At 41.7% G+C, this 23,109-nt stretch overlaps 1 protein-coding gene across 2 annotated transcripts; it reads left to right on the forward strand.

The window, feature by feature from the left end:
* Positions 1–549: 549 nt before the first annotated feature.
* Positions 550–23,066, forward strand: gabrd (gamma-aminobutyric acid type A receptor subunit delta). Of its 2 annotated transcripts, XM_064300894.1 has the most exons (9): positions 550–1,061; positions 16,766–16,881; positions 18,376–18,443; positions 18,933–19,153; positions 19,671–19,753; positions 20,157–20,294; positions 20,506–20,661; positions 20,941–21,152; positions 21,992–23,066. In XM_064300894.1, exons 1-9 carry the CDS (start codon positions 994–996, stop codon positions 22,298–22,300), a joined length of 1,371 nt encoding a protein of 456 aa, XP_064156964.1. In that variant the 5' UTR covers positions 550–993; the 3' UTR covers positions 22,301–23,066. The 2 variants fall into 2 exon arrangements, with proteins under 2 accessions (XP_064156964.1, XP_064156963.1); XM_064300893.1 differs by lacking the exon at positions 550–1,061 and having other exon boundaries at positions 16,766–18,443.
* Positions 23,067–23,109: the final 43 nt, after the last annotated feature.

A 23,109-nucleotide genomic window follows, 5' to 3' on the forward strand; every position in this document is an offset into this window, starting at 1 on the left:
ATTTGTGATAAATTAGTCTCAACCCTTCCAATACTGAGGTATGAGCGATAAGAAGGAACGGTGCGCTATATTGATAGTATTTTTTTCTTTTATGCAGTCAAGTAGGAAAGCTCTCCATGAATAGAGTAAACCTGCATCAGCGCTTTCTTCTGGACTAGGCTACGCATAGGTTTGTCATCATGCGTGAGGCGACGGAATGCAGCTGAAAAATCACTGTCACTGTAGTATGACGTTGTAACACATTAGCCTACTTCTGTTTAATGGAGCACTTTTTGGAATAGTGAATAGTGAAAGCGCTACGGATCATAAGCTTATTGTGATCACAATGTTGGAATGGAAGATTCACAAAGAACTTCCTGTTAGAGTTCATAAAAAAATAGACGCACCCAAGATCAGGAAAACAAGGACAACATGACGTTTTGTAGTGAAATAACTATTTTTCGCCTGTAAAGCAGAAGTAGTCTATCCTATTCTAGCCTATACATAATAAGGCATGGCATAGTTATCAATAGCATTGATAAAATCGCTGAATTGAGCATAATAATTTGCTTTTGATATTATATTCTTTTCATCTTAACTTATAGTCAAGTAATAAACAACTAGCCTACGGCTGATAACTGACACGGGCTTCCTGATTTACTCGCGTGGACGAGCTTGGAACGCAGCGTGGGCTGAGCGGTTATTCTCTCGTAGCAAGAAGAGCTGTGAGTGGGAGATATAGTGAGTGAGAGAGAGAAAGAGAGAGAGAGAGAAGGATCGCTACGAGTGCGTGCGTGCGAGACAGAAGCGTGTGCATCAGTCAACTCTACTGCGCTTGAGTTCACTCCGAACGGAACAGGACAGAGAAGCAGCGGTACGGTAGAACATGGGAAGTCAAAACCACTGTCCACTTGCAACTGCTCGCTTCGCCCAGGACGGGGCAGCTGCGACGTTCCTGCAGTGACACCCTTTCTGAATTCATTAAACACGGGGAAACTTTATCAAGTGCAAGCAATGGAGATATACACTTTTGTCTTGTCAGCCTGGCTACTATTGTGCATCGAGCGGAGCACATTTACCAGGTAGGCTACTGTACCCTGTTGTATCTATGTCGATTTATTAATTTCATTCTTTCTCTTGATTAGGACCTAAATTAGTTGCAAAAATAGACAGAAGTGGTGCCAGTTGTTTTAACGATTGCAGCGAAGATTCGTTAAAAAAAAAAAAAAAGTATAATAAAAAATAAAAAAGTACCTCTAACTCATTGTTCATCTGCTAATCGCATACCTACAGTTGGAAGATGTGCTGCCTGTAACCTAGGTGATTAATGATGGACGTGTAGTTTTTAGGTCAGTCAGTGCTGCCATCATTGTTCTCATTCTCTAAATCGTGATGCAGGAATGTATTGTACTCTATTTCCCTTTACGTCTTTAAAGCAGTTATTTAAAGCAGCTTGGACTTACAGCAGGACGTAAGCTTCTGCCTCAACAGGAAAGGTTGAGTGTAGATATATAACCTAGATTTATCCACGAATAGGCTGCTTACAGTTTCTGCTAAGAATGAAAAACTGGTGTAGAAGCAGCTCATATTGTTTTTATCAGCACAGATTGTTTTTGGTACAGTGGATTCCAAATTCCAAAAGTTGTGTTAGTTTAACATTAATTTATATGTCATGGCTAAAACAGAGAGCCAGAGGTGTACGTTCATTAATTTTTATGGTGATGAAGCGCCACTGTAACCATAATCATTTGGACTTTCGGTTTGTGAGTAAGGTTGGTTTTCAAAGTACTGCCTCTGTGTTAATGAATTTGGTGAAGAGCAGTAGATCATTTGAAGTTTAAGGAACCTTACATGATTACAAAGCTTTATGTTAGATTAGTCTAAACTGAATGCCACAATTCAGTAGTTCACTTTGGCAACTTTCTGTTTACTGTGTTATAATTAAATAACCTCAGAATGACTGTGCAGAGTACAAATAGGTCAAGCACTCAAAATATAACTAAGAGGGACATTTCTCACATATATATATTTCTCCAGTGAGAACAGTTCATTATTTTTTTTTTCTTTTCAGCACAACAAATAACCAGTACATTTCAAATGTAAATGCAAATAAGTAAAATCAGACAATTGCTTTCAGAAAACAGATGTACCTTGGCCATATTTGGTACTGCGTTTTCTCATGGATGAGGTTATGCAGCATAGAGTATATGGCAGTACAATGCAGGCAATTTATTGGACAGCATTAAACTGATTTTTATTTCCAGTAAAAGGCGGAGGATTAGTGCTGCTCGGGTCATACACTCATGGAGGGCACTTGTACTGTTTGCTGCTGTGGGCGGCGGGCAACGTGAAGGCCTTTTATTTAATGGAAGAGAAAGGATGGACTGCAGGCACATTCCACGCAGACACACACATGCGCACATACACACACACACGCGCACGCACACACACATGCACACACACACACACATACATTCATGCACACACATACGCGCACGCATGCTCACACACACACATGCACGCGCATGCACGTACACAAGCACACGCAAACACGTACGCACACACATGCGCAAGCACACACATGCACTCACACACACGCACGCACACACATGCTTGCATGCACACACACATGCATGCATGCACACATGCATGCACTCACACGCACGCACACACATGCATGCACGCATGCATGCACACACACATGCACACATATTATTTTCTGGTCTGGAATTTTTATGAACTAACATTTAACATTATAATTATTTGATTTCTGAAACAATCTTGCAATCAACTAGGCAATGGAATCAACTATTGAACTATATGTGCAGTGTATACTGTGAAAATGACATTGATACTCCTGTTCACAATCAAGCACGCACATTACACACTCATTACACAGTTCAGATAACATGGCACAGTCACCAGTGATGGCCTTTTCAACATATACTGTAGAACCCTTCCTTCATCTTTTTTGAACACGTAAGGCAGTGTTGGAGCAGCAGTGCCTAAACTGTGCCTGAAACTGGCTTTACTTTAGTCAGTCTCTTATTGAGAGCACAGCAGAGAGGTCATTGATAGCACAACCACTTTAAAGATACAGTAACATAACTGTAGACAGGAACAAAAATCTTTTCATGACCACATGCAGCAATAGTGAGTGCAATACTGCATTTGTCCCAGAACAGAAAGAAGATATCATCCGGCGATTAAACCTTGACCGAATTCATTAAATTGCGTCAAATAAAGGTCATTTAAAAAAAGATTCGCAACTCTCAATTTGGGATAACCAGACCTTAGGTCACTCTCTGACACCATGTGAGTGGGTCTTGTCCTTTCAGCAATGTTTATACGGCATTCACAGCATTCACATTCAACTTCTAGTTGAATGTAAAACCCAGGGTAAATATTTGGTTGAATGTACCAGGCATTTACACTGTAAATCTCCCTTAAAGGCTGTTTTCTCTAGACTATTAATACTGAGGGCTTGGAGCTGAATTTAAAGTACCGTACTTATTGAATTCTTCCAGTAAACTTGATTTTAGGCTGCAGTTTTGGTATGCATGTGAATTTTGTAATTTTTCACTTAGTAGCCTTAGGTACATTTTGAGACGGTCACACAGTTGCCAAAATAACTCACAGGAGTATGGGGTCTTGTGCAAACAACTGTCCTTATCCATTTCAAAGGACCTTGCTCATACTTTGGCAAGTGCTTTGCTAACATATTTGCCTATCAGACATCTAGGACATATCTTGTTATGGAAATTTAATTTAATTTGTCTCCTGACAACAACCAGTAGGTAATCTTTGCCAGAATCGAAATTGAGATGATGTGCAAATTTCAAGATGACATTGAGCCATTTGGAAAATATTAGCAGTGGCATCTCATGTTTGTATGTGAAATAAGCCACCTTTAGGATGCATTCTTTAAATGACCTGTCATTTTATGCTCAAAATGTACTGTGAATATCAATCAGAGGAATATTTATTAAAACATATCTATATCAAGAAATAACGCATTGCTTCTTATTTAGAACAGTGTACTTATTTTTAGCTTACTTGATGTCTTGAGTCCCTGTATTTCATAATAGAAGCACTCTTTGTTTTTACAAATACAAGATCAGGCAGTTTGCCCTTCTTTTGTCAGTTATGAGATGGGATCATATAAAAGTGTTTAGGAAGTGTCTCAGATGAAAATCTTAGCCTGGGACATAGGAGTCGGTTAGTTCAGTAGTCAGGTTACCTATGAACTGTGTCACAGCCTCACCTAGAAGCACACCATTGGTGCGCCCAAGTCTACACTGATACATGTGTTCACTTTTAGCTAAGGACTAATGCAGAATGTGTTACTTCAAGTAGTCACAACTGCTGAAAAAGGGGTTCCATAACAAATGGAAATACATTTTTTGTTTTGTAAATGTTTGTTGAACACTATTGGGTCATTTTGCAAAATTCTTTAAAAACATTCTATCTGGATCAAGAAATGACAAAGCAAAACAAGCAAACAAAAACAAAACATTAAATACATATTTACTGGCAGTGCTCCTGGCTACTGAGTGGCTAAACAGTTGTACTAATCAGGCTACTGTAATATAAAAGCATATTCCAGGATAATTCAAGATGAATGGACTAAATGATGCAGATAAAGTAAAATTGATTAAAAGATGTAGAAGCTCATAGGTACACTGTAGTACAAAATCTGAAACTACTTCCTGAGTATACGCAGTTTATGTACTGAAATTGCAATAACTGTATATTATGATGGAAAAAGCCCCCCTGACATTTGTAACAAACATTAAAAGCCCCCCCCCCCCCCAAACACACACCATTCACTTATTTTTAATGATGTAGTAAATAGCAGTCACACATAGTAAGTCTTCTTCCTCTGCTGCTCTTTGAAAATCACATGGTACTTGACAGACTGTGCATTTAGCGCGGGTGTTCGAGCTCTAAGTAGCTAATGACCAGAGACTGTTATAGAGGGCACTGACATAAAAGGGTTCAACACAAAGCCATTCTATTTTAATGTTGATAAGCTTATCACGACTCCTTAGACCTAGTCTAAGGACATATAGAATGGATTCAATTGTATTTTTACATTTCTGCCTCATATTGTCCTGGCTTTGGGACTGCCAGATTTTTTTTGGAATATTTTGTTATATAGTGAAAGACGAATGTGCTATATAACAATAAATGGGAATAGTAACAGACATTTATGTTGCAATTTTAATATGTGGATCATGTGATTACTTTGACAGTTGCCATGACAGATGCACTGTTACTGTAAAGCCATTGTACATGTACTATTATACTAATACCTTTGTTAAGGTACTTTTGTAATAATCATCCGTAACTTTTTTTTTGGTTTTGTCTAAATTATTCAGTATTGCCCATTCTATACACAAATGTAGATTCTGTGGGATAATCTGTGTTAGCTCCACTTCACATTGCTTAACCTTTAAAAATTTAGGGCCACTTATGCCAGCAGCTATATTGCCATGAAACAAGGCTGTCCAACCCTGTTTCTGGAGATCTGCCATCCTCTAGGTTTTCACTTCAACCCAAAAAAAGGAAGATCTCATTCACCAGCGACAAATTTCACTGAGCTGCTAATTAGTAGAATCAGGTGTGCCAAATTAGGGTTGAAATGAAAACCTACAGGACGGTAGCTCTCCAGGAACAGGGTTGGACAGCTCTGCACAAAAACATTTCCCGCCCTGATGGCTATAGCTAAGTGGGACTTTACTCGGTTTGTCCTTGGTGGGGAAAATAATATTTCCACTGGAAGCTGTGCTGGTGGGCTTTTTGAACAAAAGTCTCAACTTGAGGTCTCAACTCAGTGACCATCACAGATCCTGTGGCACTTGTTTTAAAGACTTGAGGACAGAATTCCCTGGTGTCTGAACACCCGCTCTGTTCTTTCTAATCAGCTTCCCAGTTTACCAGGAAAAATCCATTCTTCTCCATGATATATAGTAAGTGTTCACCATTGTAATTTATACTGCGTTCTCTGAACAGATGCTTTGTTTAAAGAAACATTAATTAAATCTAGAGGCATTGCTTTACTCGAGGAATAGGTGTTGGGATGCTGATGCAGGGCAGGTGTATACTTTATCTTCTCAAAAATGGATACTGCATGTCAATACGACTGAACCTGACCAGTTACGCAAGACCAGCCAACAGTTTCCATAGCATCAGCGTTGGCCACATAAGCAGCTCTTATGCTAGTAAAGGCAAAATTATGTTTTTAAAACTAGATTCATTCTTATAAAGTTATGTTTAGTCATCACAGCACCACCGAAATGGCTCATGTCACCCGTTTTTAATAAAAAATACCACAATTGGTATTTGACTTTACAGTTTGACCAAATGTCAGATTGGTAATGTCTGAGCTTATGGTTTATTTTTCAAGGTTTCCACAGTTATCAGTTATCTTCAAGCCATAGGTAAACACAGTATTTCAAGTATGTTGTTAAGGTCATACCTGTCTACTTATGTGTATAGAAATACTTATGCACTAGTTGAGCTAAGAAAAAGCTATTTGTGGTTCCTTAAATTATAAAACCTTTATTCATGAAACTTCATTCATTTTAATTATAATATGTATATGACAGGTATTAAAAGGCCACTGGTATAAAATTGAATTTTTCAGCTGTAAACTACTGTTCAGAGGACATTTGGAGATACACACATTCTGTTACAATAAATCAATGTTTAGTGCAGGTATGCTACATTTGTGTGTGATTGCAGTTTTGGAAAAGTTGAATGTTTAGTGAAAACTCTGACAATTGCCATAAATTGTCCCAGAGGATGGGGAGTATAACTGGGGATGTGGACAGGCACGGCTCGTGCAAAATCAAGCGTCTGTCTCGGCGAGCCTGAGCAAACATACTGCCTTGGGAGATAATAAAGTCCCTGATTATTTGATTATAGGTCTCATTTGAGTATCGTCATTATGCGGTTTAGTTTAAGTACTAGACAGGTTGCTTTTCACCCTGAACAAACGCATTGAGAGACCATTTATGATTCCTGCACATGGTGAGACAAGCCATTCTATAATTTAAGCGAGCCTGTAGCCAGAATCCTCGCCACCTGTTTTATTTATTAAAATCTTTGGGAGGGACGTAGCAGACGGCTGCCTTGGCCCACAGTGGTCTAGCAGGATTATGCAGAGTAATGAGCTCGCTTTGATAGCCTGTACTGTACTTTCTATGAAAGGCTAAAGCGTTTTGAAGTCTGCTTGGAATCTATGGGGAGCCACTAAAGTGAAGCTGGTGCTGGTGATATGTGATCAGTTTAAAATATATATATATATTTTAATGAAAAATCATCCCACAGCATTCTTAAATAATTGGAAAAAAGACAACTTACTTTCAAGTACTTTGGGCGGATGAATCAGTGCAGTAACCCCAGCTTTGTAAAGGAAGAGATGTGTTTTTTTCTGCATCATTAAACTGCATTTCCGTAGTCAGAACAGCCATGTCGAGTCAGAAGCTCCGGCGAGATTGTGCCTGAAGCCGCAAACCAAAGACTCAGCGCTGTTTGCTTGTTCAACGTTGGGCCTCGCAGGTGCCAGCTCAACCCTACATTCCTCTCAAAGAAGTCCTCATTGCTGTTGGCCTCATACTCATACTGCAGAAGACGTTGATGTGGATAGGAGCAACCGCTAAATGCCTAAATATAGGCTAATGTAATGTAAAACTGCTGCTAAAAGATGGCAGTTATTTTCCAACGGGCTACCTGTGATAACCTCGCCCTTCACCTGCAGAGTCGCAGGTCCGTGTCTAATAATACAAATGATCAGTAACCTCTGCTTTCAGTTAAAGAAAAGCCGTCCATATTTAGGACAAATGCTTTCGTTTTTTTCCCCACAGAATCACCTGGGACCAATAAGCGTAATTGCCTTTCTGTTTGAAATTAGCTACAAAAAAACGGTGCTATTATCCAGTTTCCTGATGAGAATTTCCTCTGAATTCATTGAGATATGAAATTGACACCCGATTTCCAGATGACTTAGAGAGTAAAAAAAACAGATGCCCTGGAAGAGAACCTTGTGTCAGACTATATTTTAACCTTAAAAAGTCAGTGGAAACCTCACCTGAAGCCTGAAATTAGTCTGGCAGATAAGGACTGAATTATGGTAGTAATTGAATATCCTCTTAAGTCAACTTAAACTTATTATGAGTGCAATAGTCATAGATCATTAAGGTGGAAAGCACCATTTATAACCGACTCAACAGTTTTACAAGTGTCTGTAATATGATCTGGCTGCCAGCCCAGTTGGATAATATTTGATTAATCGTGATTCCCCTTTCTGTCTAATTTTCTGAATATTAAAATTAGGGGCCGTATGGCAAATGCTATTTGAGTCAGTGTAGACAGAAAAGATTAAATTATTTATGTCGTTGTAAAGCAGAGCTGTCCAGTCGTGTTCCTATCCTGTAGGTTTTGTCCTGTAGGTTTTATCTCCAGCCCTGAAGAAGCAGACCTCATTCAACAGCTGGTGATCTCGTCGAGCTGCTGAATCAGGTGTGTCGAATTAGGGTTTGAAGGAAAACCTATAGGATGGTAGATCTCCGGAAACAGGGTTGAGCAGCCGGGTCGTAAAGAGATTTCACTACATCACGGTCACTCGGTAGATGCTCTTATTTAGGATGCCTTTCAAAAGTGCATAACATCAGTGTTAGTCCCAGGAACACAAAAGTGTGATATCACAAGGCTTGTTTACAATCAGTAAGTGTACAGGTTGCTGAAAAAAAAACCCAACATTTGTTATTGTAAACACAAATGAACAGCACTGCACAGCTAGCCTATCTTTACAGAGCTATAACTACGTATGGAATTACCATCCCAAACGTAAATACAACAAGCACGAAACCGTCCAGACCCACGGCGCACCTCAGGCGCACGTGCCTCCAAAGGTCATCCGTGAGTGAGTGAGTGCGTGAATGAGTGAGTGAGTGAGTGACCACAATTTGCGGCGCATAACCCACGGCGGCAGTCCTGTGGCGCCATGGGATAAAGAAAGAAAGAGCAAGGCTAAAGAGAGCTTGGGGACCATGTGTGCCGTCAAAAGAGTCGTGTCTTAAGTCTGTGTCCAGTAACGGGGAGGGTTCCTCCTGTCCTGACCAGTGTGGAAAGTGCTAAATGTTATATGAATGTTTTTTTTTTGCACCAGTTCAGCATTAGAAATAGATTTTAGCTTGAAGTTCCCCTTTAAAGAAAACACTGAATAAGCAGTGAAATGATAATTAAAAGTGTTCTAAATTAAATTAAATTAAATTAAATTAAATTAAATTAAATTAAATTAAATTAAATTAAATTAAATTAAATTAAATTAATTTGGCAGACGCTTTTATCCAAAGCGATGTACAAAAGTGCATTTCATGGTCATGGACAACTACAAAACACAGGTTCAATAAGATACAATACTTATTTTGTACAGCTATTTCTAGCCAAGAACACAGTCTAAACACAGCCAAGTATACCCACAGCTAGAATACAAATATTTGTCCTTATCTCTGACTTACAATTAAATGCAAGTTTATTATTATTCTTTTTTTTTTTACAGAAACACAGATTGTTGAGTTCAGTAATCAAGAAAATTAACTCACCAAACTGTTTGTGAAGAAAGAAATAATACATTCCTTTATTTGCAAGTCAATTGAATCCAGGCCACAGTACGGTTATACTGTGAGTGACAGCTGCTGTTGTCAACAGAGATAGAAGCAAAACTTGCAAAGCTTGTTAGTATGCTGTTGAGCATGAACGTGGACAACTGTGCAAGTAATGTGCAGCACTAACACTAGCCATTCCATAATTACGTCCATGATTATTATTGTGTTATTACTTTTTATTATTATTGTCCTGGTGTTGTTATTATGCAGTTCGCAATGTAGATGCTGATTGGCTTTTGCATTTCCTGTCTGTGATATGCAGTTCCTGTTCTTCGACGACAGCAGCACAAAAATAAACAGAAAATGAACCTCCTATGGTCCATGTTGTTTCTCTCATGTTAGTATGTGCATCTCGAGCCTTGTGTTAAGTAGATCTCATGGGACCATCTGAAAAGAGACAACTGCATGCTGGGTGCACAGGAGACACTTTTGAAATATGTGAGCGTATGAACAAATGCGCAGTATTCCCGAAAACAATGCGGTACAGCAGCTGACATTGCAGTGTCCAGTGTTCAGCCCCAAACCTCAACCAAAAAGACAGCATTAATTTTTGTGTCTGCAGCACTAGAGTTTGTGTACAGTTCTTTGGAGTCTGTGGCATAGGATGAGATCATGTAGTAGGCCTGTCAGGCCTTTTAGAATGGGGAATGAAGTGAAATCGGATAAAAGTGTGTTTTACATGTGAAGCTGATGCTTTTCTGAGACCTGGTTTGCTGACACGTGCGGATGTCCTAAATTGGACGGCATGCCGCCAGCCGAAAGAAGTGTGTGCATGAGAAGTCCTATGTAAAATAAAGTAGAGAGTCAGGGGTTCTTATGTCGCCCCCTGTCTGTGGGGGGTACTCCGTTCAGCTGACTTTTCACTCCCACCTTCACCCTCAAAGACTGAAGTGAGATATTTCCTCTCCAAATTTGGAGTTGGTCCTTTATGAGCACATTGTGAAAATGCTGAGCTGATCCTCTCACTGAGACGAAAAGATAAGCTGGAAGTGACAGGTTGGAAAGGATCTTGTGTCCCTGACGGGGCTCGGAAGAAGCTCATCTTAAATTTGAAGCTAAAAGGCAAAACACATTGTGCTTAAGATTATTCTGGAAGTTTTATATTATTCAGAATTTTCTTCTGCATGAGCGTGGACTGAATGGAACATGGGAGGTTTGCAGTAGGGTCCCTAGATTTCTGTTCTTAAGCAAATTAAATTTGTAAAGACAATGGCCAGTTATGCATATCTCTACTGATATTAGAGCATAAAAGCAATAGGTATTCTATTAAACTTCTATGGTGTTATCTGTGGCAGCATGGTGAATAGCACTGTCTCCTTACAGAAAGAATGTACCGAGTTCAAATCCCGACCGAGGGACCTGGGTGTGTTCCTGCCTCTCAACCACTGCGTGCTGCCCCCCCCCCCCCCCCCCCCCCCACCGCCCCCGATCCTGACCCTGGAGTGGGCAGATTTGAGAATGGATGGATGGTTTACAAAAGTAGATGTGTGATGATGTGTGTTTGGCCATGACTTAAAACTCCCTTAAGGTTGCAATATGTGTGTATTTAATTTTATTTCCAGTTAAATGGAAATAGTTATTAAATAGTCATTCCTAGCAGTGAATAAATTCTCATTTAATGCTATTTTATTACTAGCTTAATGAGTATAAATATCACAGAGACAATGTTTTGGAAATGTGTTAAAATATGAAATCAGAATTTGGTCTGCTGTTATCTGTGTCTTGTACACAATATCACAGTTTTTTCTCTTCTGAAGGTTTTATTTCAGTTTCATCAATCTTTGTTTTTTTCTACATGGGTTTTTTTTGTCTAAAGGTTAACATTTATTCATGAGTCATTTTATCACAAGTATTACCTGTTAGCAATATGTGAATTTTAGATGTAATATTGTGAGATATTATATTAATGCTGTTTTGTCCACAGTCAAGGTGTGATAGCAAATGGACTGATGGTAGCTTTGCATTCAAAATATCCATATTAACCCATGCACCCTCACAAACCGTAATTTCCTTAGCCCTTTGAAGAGTATTTTTTTCAGAATGTTTTTTTGTTCTTCAAAATTCCAATCCAAGTCAGTGTCTCAGAAATCTTTTGTTACATCAGTATTAGAATGTTCAGTTAAGAACATTCCAATCGCATATTTGTGATCTCACATCTTGCATGGTTAAGTTTGTAAAGCTCTGATACTGTGGTTCTTGTACATGTGGCCTTCCTGTGGGATGGCTTCATTAGCAATAGATGAATGCACATGGAGCCCCCTGGTAACCTATTTGAGAACTTTCTTTCTTGTTTTCATCCCTCATGTAGTCACCCCCCCTCCCCCCATCCCCATCCAATCTCCTGGGTCATGCATTAATGGTATTAATGGCTTTAATCACAATCTGTGTGAAAACAAACAGATGCTAACTATTTAATCTTCTCAAACAATGTCAAACACCTAAAATTGCTTTACTGATGGATTTAAATTAAGTGTACAGGCGATGCACTATAGTTTGGTCGCGCCTCATTTACCAGTGGGATGTGATGTGGTGCAGTGGCAAGTTAGTTTTCTTTCACTGTTGTTGTTCTAAGAGCAATGAGAAGTCCATGCTAAGCACCTTTCCAGCTAGGCACCTAGTGACCCCGCGGGCTCTGTTGTCTTAGTGGAGCCCGGAGTCTGGCACCTAGGGAATAAATAAGGGAATGACTTACACTGTGGCTGCACTAATTTAAATGTGGATAGGTTTTGCTGCACATTTTCCATATTGATGTTCTCTATGCACTGACAGTACTGCGAGTCACTGAAACCAGACCTTTCCGCATGCACATGTCACGTCTGTCATCCTCAGCACATTGGAAGGTATGATCACACATGCATGTTTGTATGTGTTAACGTAGTCTACCTGACATGTTTTCCTGTAAACAGCAGCAACGGCACACCGTTGTCTGGTTGGTATGATACAATAGGCCAATCACTGCAATAGCTGCAGGCTAGGGCGATATAATGGAACGAGAGTGCACACAGTACATTGGCTTGCTCTCTGGTTTGATTTGGTGAAAGTGTTTTTAATGTAGGACTCTCAAGTAAAAGGTTTGTCTAATCTCAGATGCCACTAAGAGGCTGCGGAGAGCTTTATTTAACAAAAAAAAAAAAAAAATCTCAATGCTGAAAAAAATTAAATTAGAAATGATTTTCGAAAGCACTTCCTGTCCAACGCGCATATGGCGCGGGCAGTTTTATTTTGCCGCCAAATTTATTATGCACTTTCCACGTCGTTGCACTCTGGATTAACAATGGGAACATGGCTGGAGTTGGCTGTTTTGGAGCCTTTCATTTATCCAGGTACAAGCGCATTTTATTGAACAAACCTAATTAAGCTTGTTACACAAGAGAGTGCCCGACACTGCGGGGTGACCGCTACATCTGAGGAAAGCTTCCACCGCTTCGGATCCCTACTTGATCGTGTACACCCTCGAATAGGCAGAGCCTCAGGAAGTCATGTTAATGAACAGGAATAAAAGACTTCATGGGAACGGCGGAGAGCTAAAGAATCGCTCAGCGCTTGTTTATAGAGGGTTTGAAAGCAGGAAGTCGTTTATGAAATCCCTCATGTGCATGATCAATCAGATACCCTGCTCTGCTGCCATTTTATTACACCGCCACCTCCGGAAGGGGATGAGAGAAAGGAGCGTTGCACGTGTCCGGTTTTTTTTTCTGCGGAATGTATGTACTGTTAGAAATGCCTGGTGACAGTGATGCACTGGGGAGTTACTGTGGCTGTAAAGTTTGATCGATTCCCCGATGTAAAAAATGCTAATTCTTATGCCGGTACAGTTCGGCCATGGAGGCGTATTTTCCAGCCGTAATAAAATGGAGCTAGAAGGTAGAATAGGTTAATGCTACAGGTGGTGTCTGATGTACAAAAAAAAAAAAAATGACAGAGCAACATTTATATTTGGCTTCACAGGCTCAGGCTGTTTTTGTTTTTGTAAGGAACAGCCTGACCTTAATTTAAAAACCTGCTATTCTGGATAGTGAGGTTGGAGTGAATTTGAAACTTTTAGTATGCGCAGCAAAATTTACAGTGCTAATTCAACTCTAACAGAGAACATGGTAGGTCCAAGTGGGAATGTATGTCCTCTGTAAGAGTTATACTGAACTGAATACCGAACATTTTACTGTGTAATTGTAGAGATAGTACCAGTAAGTAAATGAATTCTTCCAGATATCTTTTTCCAACCCCCATCTTTCTGTTGCCTTTACTTCTCTTTAAAATTAGCTTCTCCCCGTCTTTGTCCGTCACTATTTATACAGGACTGATGCATGTATTTGTACGGTATTTTACCTCAGGTCACATTAGATTAATTTTAGCTTGTCCAGAGAGACAAGCACACAAGTGAATGCGTTAGGTTTACAAGAGCAGTAACTACGGAGAGGGATAATTAACGCACTTAGTGCCAGTATCCAGTAAAAGTGATGACCCGGCAGTGGAGTGCGTTGTTTACAACGCATGGCGTATAAAACGAATGGTTGCCTGTTAACGTGTCTCGTTTGTCCACAAAGGCACTTGCCTTTAACTGTACTGCACACTGGGCCTTTGTGTAGCGTAATGTCTCTGTAACAGGGGTGAGAGTGGGTGTGCAGACATGGTTATGTCCATAAATTTCATCATCAATACCCATTGATCATACACTACATGGTCAAAGGTATGAGGACACCTGACATCCAACTTCTCATTCAAAATTATTGACATTAATATGGAGTTGGTCCACCCTTTGCTGCTGTAACTGCCTCTACTCTTCTGGGAAGGCTTTATACTAGATGTTGATGCATTGCAGCAGAGATTTGCTTCCATTCAGTCAGAAGAGCATTAGTGAGGTCAGGCACTGATTGGGCGATTAGGCCTGGCTCGCAGTTGGCTTCTCAATTGATCCCAAAGGTGTTGGATGGGGTTGAGGTCAGGGCTTTCTGTGGGCCAATCAAGTTCTTCCGCACCGTTCTCAACAAAACCATTTCTATATCGGCCTTACTGTGTGCTCGGGAGTATTGTCATGCTGAAACAGGAAAGAACCTTCCCCAAACTGTTGGGGAAGCACAGAATCGTCTTGAATGTAATTGCATGCCGTAGCATTTAATATTTGCCTTCTCTGGTACCAAGGGGCCTAGACCAAACCATGAACAACAGCCCCAGACCAAAGGGGTGTCCAGATACTTTTGGTCATATAGTGTATGAAGTAAGAAAATAATAACATTTGCGAACCATATTACCATGGTAACCTAAAGATGAGGATGACATCAGGGCTGTGCTCACACTATTTGGGGGACTTATGCTCAAAATATAAAAGAGCACCTTACGCCTCTGGTAATGAAAGAAAATTGCTGCATCCACAAGGGCATGTTTGCTGTGTCAGAGCAGGGGCCATATGCTTCAGCTCATGTTAGTGTCCATCTGTGCACGTGCCTGGAGGACATGGCCCATCAGCTGGAGCTGCTTAAAAAAAAAGGTTCCCATTTGTGCTAGAAATGTCATCACACAGGTTCTTGCATTCACATTTGGTTTTAAAATCCAAAACAGTAATCTGGGGGAAGTATTGAACTGAGTCATGAAAAATATACATGTACATTTTATGGAAACTTTTTTTTGTTTCTGGGCAAAAAATGATCACATATTAAATAAATATGAAATGCTCAAAATTGTGTAAGGACAGATTTGTTTTAATTCCCAAGTGTGCACCTCACCCTAGGATGACTTGTTTGTAATGAATTCAGAAATAAATGGCCTGCTTCAGCGTGCACTTCAGTGTGTACATTAGATGAAGTGGGCGCAGAGTTCTCACTGGAATTCTCTGCTCCTCTACTGTAGATTATTCCAAGTGCGATATTTCCAACTGTTATAATTATGGGAACGATCCCTCTGTATCGCGTGCCCCTGTTGCGTTTGCCTCGTTGCTAGGAAGCGTTTGTTTCGTCGGCGCTTGAAGATATTAGCCTGCGGATCGAGGCTGAGGGCTGGTAGCGAAGCAGTCATTGTGTTCCTCCAGGGCAGCGGCGTGTGACGATGAGAGCCGCGCGCAAAGACCGCCTGCGTTCCTTTTCCTGGCAGGCAGCCCTGCGCCGCATTGGACAGAAGACACTGCCCCCTTGTGGCCATACAACATTAATATATGCACCTGCGTGTGTCATTATAAGTAGTCTCCAATACAATTGATAAATCGCACACCAAGTCATATCTTTGATTCACGAATGCTAAAGACATCTATTTTTTAGAGCGTTTAGTTGATTTTACTGCAGTTTAGATCAGATTATATTATATTAGATTACTTTAGATTAGATTAGAGTAATCCTCTCAAACACGTTCAATTTTCTAAGTGTGCCCCATTTTCATTCCGCACTTCCGATAAAATAGTACACATTCAAATTAAAATATAAAAATGATTTAAACCAGGCAAATACAACTGATGAAAAAGAGTTACATAAAAGAGAGTATTTTTTTACAGTATATGTTATGTAATTCAGTTTTTGTTCTCTTTTAAATTTGTGGTTTTGTCGGATCATACAAATTATTTGGCTGTGCAAAAATTTTGCTGCCATGTAAAGGTCTGTAATACATTCAGGGGCATATTAAAGTTAGTGTGTGGGGTTTACAAAAAAATTATTTTGGCATTGAGTTGTATATGTACTTTTATATTGTGTATATTTATCCTGTGTGTATCCTAATTATGTTTTTTCACCTGTTTCTGTCAGGACCTGGATCGGCACCCAATCTAATTCTTCCTGTTTGTATACATAATAACTTCATGACTGTTTTTGGTATTTTATTATCCATTATTTATCACGACTTGAGGAACCTGTTGGACAGTTAAACCCAGGTTCGGTATAACTGCAGTATGCCTTGTCCCTAACTTCTAGTGGGCCATTTACAGAAAGTTTCCATTCATTTCAGTAATCGGCAAACACACAACCCTTTGTAGGAAAGCATAAGAGTGTTGACAATACCATAGAATTTTCTCTGCAAGTGGACTCTTCCTGTGGTTTGTGAAATGACTCTGTGTGATGTCACAATAGCTCCTTCCGTCCGTGCCGTCCCCAGTTTGAGTGGACATCTCAAGCCTTGTGTCTGTGTTCCCCTAGGGCCATGATGAGTGACATCGGGGAGTATGTAGGTACAGACATTGAGATATCCTGGTTACCTAATCTGGACGAGTTAATGAAGGGGTACGCGCGAAATTTTCGCCCTGGGATAGGAGGTGAGTATGAGATCTACTGCTAGTACCATTGGTTTGCAATTCATCCCCTTGCATTTCCAGTCATTCTTAACATAGGCTAATATTCTCCACAAAACACCTTGACTTTGATATGGGTTTGATATTTTATTTTGTCATGAACCGAATATGTAAAAATAAGTTCCTGTCATATTGAATAAAAAAGTATATTTTAATTGTATTTTTAAGCACTCTTGCTCAGATATGATCAAAGAACTGTAGGTGACCCAGTTGAATACATAAACAACCTTGAAATAATGTTAGTGAATATTTTATTTCACGAATAAGGAGTGGATTACTCTAATGTGCAGTATTGCAAGGATATGAACTGTATGCATAAGCTAATATCATTAAATTTGAAAGGGGTATTACTGGAATAACGTCACTGTGACACCTCGAGTGTCTGTGTGTTTGAGAAAGACGTTGTTAAGAATGGCTGTTAAATGCGAAATATCCAATGGAAACAGCTTTAGATTTCTCAACCTCACAGCTTAACTCAGCTCGGATCAGATTTAAATGCATGGGCTGAAACGGCTTTCACACAGCCGGCGGTGGGGGTTAACGCGTCTGCCGTGCACGCAGTGTTGCGATTTTGACACTTATAGAACCCGGCGTGTTAAGGGGTCGTGAGGTCCTCGCCTCTTTGTGAAAATCTCGAGACGTTCCATCCTGAGGCATTTGAGGTCAGCAGTCAGAGTTAGATTAGCGATCCCATTTCCCAGTATTTATTAAGTGGCATGATATCTCCATCTCCACGCCTTCAAATCCATGACATTTTCATGCGAGTAGCCTATTAAAGCGCCGGCAGAGGGTTGATGGAACGGCACGACACGTGCGCATCTCTCTCTGCAAACAACATGACCTAGTCTGCCCACTTCGAGAAACGAGACGCATCCCGGCAGTAATAAAGCCCTAATCCCTGGGGATCTCTGCGGCGGCTCTGGTCACGTTGCTGCATGTGTGGAAAGGGAACGATGGAGCGGTCTCGCGAAAAGGCGGTTTCTTTTTTCTCTCTCGCGTAAAAGCCTTTTAACGGGCCGCCGCGCCGAATGCGAATGTTTCACACACGCATCTTACAGGCGCTAAGCTGGCTAAAATTAAAAGGACACTTGGTTCACCAAACGTGTGGAATTTTCCATGTTAACAGAAATATTGGGTGGGAAGAGGAGTTCAGCTTTCAAACGGCATGTCGTCGTTGATTAAATGTAAAGGCTTTCCCAAAATACATTTGCATGAGAAGACATTTTTCATGTTCTGATGAACATTTAAACGGTAATGGAAAACGTTATGTTTTTTTGTTGAGAGAAGTTGTGAAATTTCACTTATTCATTGCAATGGTGATCCTTCACAAACTTCCTTGGTTGTTCGGTGAATGGCTGGAGTTTGTGCCTGTGTGGGGAAGGGGGATGGGGGGGGGTGGCCGCATGGGGGCAGATGGGGGGCGTTTGGCTGTTTTTGTTCTCATTTGTTTTTCTGCAGGCCCCCCTGTGAATGTAGCGATGGCTATTGAAGTAGCCAGCATCGATCACATCTCAGAGGCTAACATGGTAATGTCGAGCTTTTTACTTGCTTTGCTACCAAGAGACTTGTAAAGGTTTCTCATTTTTGTTGCCTTGAAAGGAATACCCTTTTTAAACAGTGAAATGTACTTGCATTAAACATTTTCATTGGCATAAACTGTTATAAACCGATCCCGCACAGGACCGAAAAGCACAGTGGTATAAAAAGGACACTCGGAACATCAGGAATTACTGCGGAATTTTACTGGCAACACTGTTTCATTTAATTGACCCCTGCCTGTGATGTCATTAACTCCCTGTCCACAGTTGCCCTGGGAAATTAATGACATCAAAGGCAGGGGTCAATTAAATGAAACAGCGATGGCAATGAAATTTTGATCGATGTAGCTTGTATAGATTGACCTATTGACCCCTGCATGCGATGTCACTGACTCCACCTTTTTTCGGCGTGCGATATCACTGACCCCACACAACCCCCCCCCCCCCCCCCCCCCGATTCCCCCCCGTATTTGGCAGGACTACACCATGACCGTGTTCCTACGTCAGAGCTGGAGGGACGACCGCCTGTTGTACAACCACACCAACAAGACGCTGGGGCTGGACAGCCGCTTCGTGGACAAGCTGTGGCTGCCAGACACCTTCATCGTCAACGCCAAGTCGGCCTGGTTCCATGACGTCACCGTGGAGAACAAGCTTATCCGCCTGCAGCCTGACGGAGTCATCCTCTACAGCAGCCGGTTAGGGGGGACGGGAGCTATTCTATTTCATATCTGGAATTAGGAATATAACAGGAGAATATACTCAATCTGATGTCTGAAACAACACTGGAGTGGGTGTGGATGGGTGGGACTAGAGTCATCAATTATACTCTTAAAACACCCCATTCAGCTGTTACTTACTCTGTAGCAATTGATGCTTTGCTAATAAAACCTTCGTGACCACTGTCATTTGTATTTCATACTTCATAATGCCTTGTGACATGTGTTATAATATGATAAAATGGTAACGAGAAATGTTGACAGTGGTATGACGTATACACAAATGTTGCAAAAATTGTTTGATGTTTTAATCCACATTATTTTATCCCCAGTTTGAAACATCCAATTGCAAATTAGGCCCTTGCTGTCACGTTCCATTGCATACATTAGAGCTCATCTGTACGCTAAGATTCTAGATCCATTTGCCAGTATTATGCGGTTTGAACCTTTTTACACATGTTTTTCTGACTTTGGTTTTATAATTCCTACTGTCCAGGATCACCTCCACAGTGGCCTGTGACATGGATCTGACCAAGTATCCAATGGATGAGCAGGAGTGCATGTTGGACCTGGAGAGCTGTAAGTCCTGGCCAGCGCACCCCCCCTCCATTACTCCCCCCCCCCCCACCACATTGTTGAATTGTTGAAAAAAGGGCTGAAAAAATTACCCCCAATTCTCCTGTAACAGTCGATTCACAATAACAGCATTTTTCGTGACTGAAGTGTGCCATCAAAGTTGCTGCGACGAACAGTACAGGCAATGAAATAACACACCAGGCCGTTCTGTTAGTGTTTGTGCTCTGTAAAGTGAGGGAGATTGCCGTAGAAATAAAAGCAAAAACAAAAAACACACACAACCAAAATAAACCAGTGGGTTACGTCTTCAGCGTCCCTCTGGGGCCAATGCTGTTGGCTGGTTCCCCACCTGTGATGTAATTAATTTCATCAGACATCGTGTGACCGTCCACTGCCTGTGTTCCAGATGGCTACTCCTCAGAGGACATTGTTTACCATTGGTCAGACAGCCAGGTGCACATACACGGACTGGACAAACTGGAACTGTCCCAGTTCACCATTATAGACTACAGATTTGTCACAGAGACATTGAACTTCAAATCAGGTGAGGTCATTTTTTTTGGGGGGGGGGGGGGTAAGGAGTTGTGTTTGATAAAGTGAATGAATGTCGGCACAACACAAGCCATTCGCCCAAATTATTACCTAACAAGGGGGTTTATTGGAAAATAATGCTATAAAATTTTATTTTGTGAAAAACATGTATTTTGTGCTCTTTGAGAGATAACAGGTGATGTATTCTTGTTTCTGTAAACCAGCTGGCCGCTTCCCACGGCTAAGCCTGCGATTCCAGCTGAGGCGGAATCGGGGAGTCTACATCATCCAGTCCTACATGCCCTCCATCCTATTGGTTGCAATGTCCTGGGTGTCCTTTTGGATCAGCCAATCGGCAGTGCCTGCGAGGGTGTCACTAGGTCAGCATTGCGGTATTGTGACTGCAGACCGTATTTAAATGATCTGATTACATACTAACACACATACAACGTCTTAACAACATGACTTCTTAAACATGACTACATGCAGTAAGTGAATTTAACTTGATTAATAAAAGCAATAGCACCGTTGCTGCAAGGCAATTTAAATCAGTTCATACAGATGGTTAGAAGAGCGCAAAGCACGCGTGTACATTTGTACGTGGAACGCGCCGGTTAGAACAGGTGAAAGATTGATGGCCGAACTGTGTGCTGTCCCAGGCATCACCACAGTCCTCACCATGACGACCCTGATGGTCAGTGCCCGGTCCTCCCTTCCGCGAGCCTCCGCCATCAAAGCCCTGGACGTTTACTTCTGGATCTGCTACGTGTTCGTGTTCGCCGCCCTGGTGGAGTACGCCTTCGCCCACTACAACGCCGACTACAACCGCAAGCAGAGAGCCAAGATCAAGGCCAGCAAGCTCAGCTCAGAGGTTAGCCTTTCGTTTCCTCGCGGGCGCCATGAAATCCGGACTCAGATCCTCTCAGTGACTGCGGTCGGTGGAGATGGTCCTGACGGCACTCGTCTTTTAACAGTAGGGGGTTCTCCGTTGTCCTGGCCAAACGCCCTGCGTGGCTCTAGCAATCTGCCCCTGTAATCTTTTCCAAATTTAGCTGGCCTAATGATCTCTGCCTCTCCCTCTCTGTTCGCTTACCAGTAATTTTAGTAAGTGTTATTACATCACATTAAAATCACTTGGCAGAGGCTGTTATCCGGAAGCCGAGTACAGTAGTGGCGAACATCAGCGTAACTCATAGGAATAAAATTTGCGGTATCACTAAGAAGGCACAGAGGTCCACTTACAATCAATAAGTGTAATGCTAAGTGCTAAGTGTTATAGTACAAGGATGGTGACTGTGCATCCCCCAGGTAGGCACACATTGTTGGTGGTGCCTACCTGGGTGATGCACAGGGTGGCTGTGTAATATAATGGGTGAGGAATTGGGCTTGTAACCTAAAGGTCACAGGTTCGATTCCCAAGTAGGACACTGCTGTTGTACCCTTGAGAAAGCATGTAAATGCTACGTAAAAAGTTCTGTAAGTTGCCCTGGATAAGATGCCTGTAATGTAGTGTAATGTAATGGTTCAAGGAATAATGTAACAGGGAACTATGTCACCTACTCTGTAAAATGATCAGTGTTAAATGTACATGTGGTCCCTGTTGGATTCACATAAACTCTCTTAGAGTTGAATTAACACTGGACGTTTTACTCTGCGCGTATGCAGCCTTAACGTGGGTTTTTTTTTGTTTGTTTTTGCTCGCCTCCGCAGTCCATTGTGAAGAACGGGAAGCAGGCCATGGTGATGTTCTCCCTGTCGGTGGCGGGCATGAACCAGGCGGGCCTGGCGGTGTCCAGCAGGCAGACGCGGGCGCAGCGGGCCGCCCAGGCGCCGGGCGAGGCCGAGGAGGCGGAGAACGGGAAGACCCGGGCCAGGAGCGCGGCGCCGGCGGCCGAGGAGAAGAAGGGCAGCGGGTGCAAGCCCATCGACGCCGACACCATCGACATCTACGCCCGCGCCGTCTTCCCAGCCGCCTTTGCGGCGGTCAACGTCATCTACTGGGTGGCGTACACCATGTGAGGCGGGACTGCGGCCGACAGAGCTCTGCGCAAAACGGGCCTTTTTACACGGAAAAAACTGGACCGATCGTGGCAGTTTTTTACTTCAATGACTTTTATACAGGGAGCTCTTCTCCCTGAATATCCAAAAGGATACTTTTGCTATGTATTGATTTTAAAAAAAGTCTCTAAAGGGAAAGGACTAGTCCTGTTGGGCTAGAAGCATATGCAATCTATGTGTGTATATATATGCCATGTACTGACTGGGGAACGTGCACGGGAATGTGAATGAACCCTCGATTCTCATTGGGCAGCCTGGGTCACGTGACCCCCCCTTGTGACTCCTGCATCACCTCACCTCACCTTGTGTCAGCCGCGCTAAAGATTGCCTTTTGCTCCTTCTGCAGCGATACTGGCAGTTTGTCTCCCTGCCGGGTTAAAGAATGGGGAAGTCAAACAGGGCCTTTTCATTTTTAACAATGCTCCTTATATTTGAAGATTTAAGACAAGTTAACTTAAAGAAAGACAGGTGCAACAAAAGCAGCGCTGCCAAATGCCGGATGATCAAAATAATGTATGTTAGTCTGCATGGCTGTTAACCCTCCTAGTTCTATCATCCAAACGCACAACCCCCCCCCCCCCTCCCACCACCCCACCCCACCCCACTTTTTTTCTCTTTGAACTCCTCTGCCTTTTCTCTTCACTTTATTTTGATTTTATACGTGTGGCTTCTTATCACTTCCTACCAGTCCTGCCTGTCTCTAGATTATTAAAAGCACTTCCCTCAATACCTGTGAGTATCTCTCTAACATTAATCTTCTGAAGCCTTCT

The sequence above is a fragment of the Anguilla rostrata genome, chromosome 11 (assembly GCF_018555375.3).
Source record: "Anguilla rostrata isolate EN2019 chromosome 11, ASM1855537v3, whole genome shotgun sequence".
In the NCBI taxonomy this organism is placed as follows: Eukaryota; Metazoa; Chordata; class Actinopteri; order Anguilliformes; family Anguillidae; genus Anguilla; species Anguilla rostrata.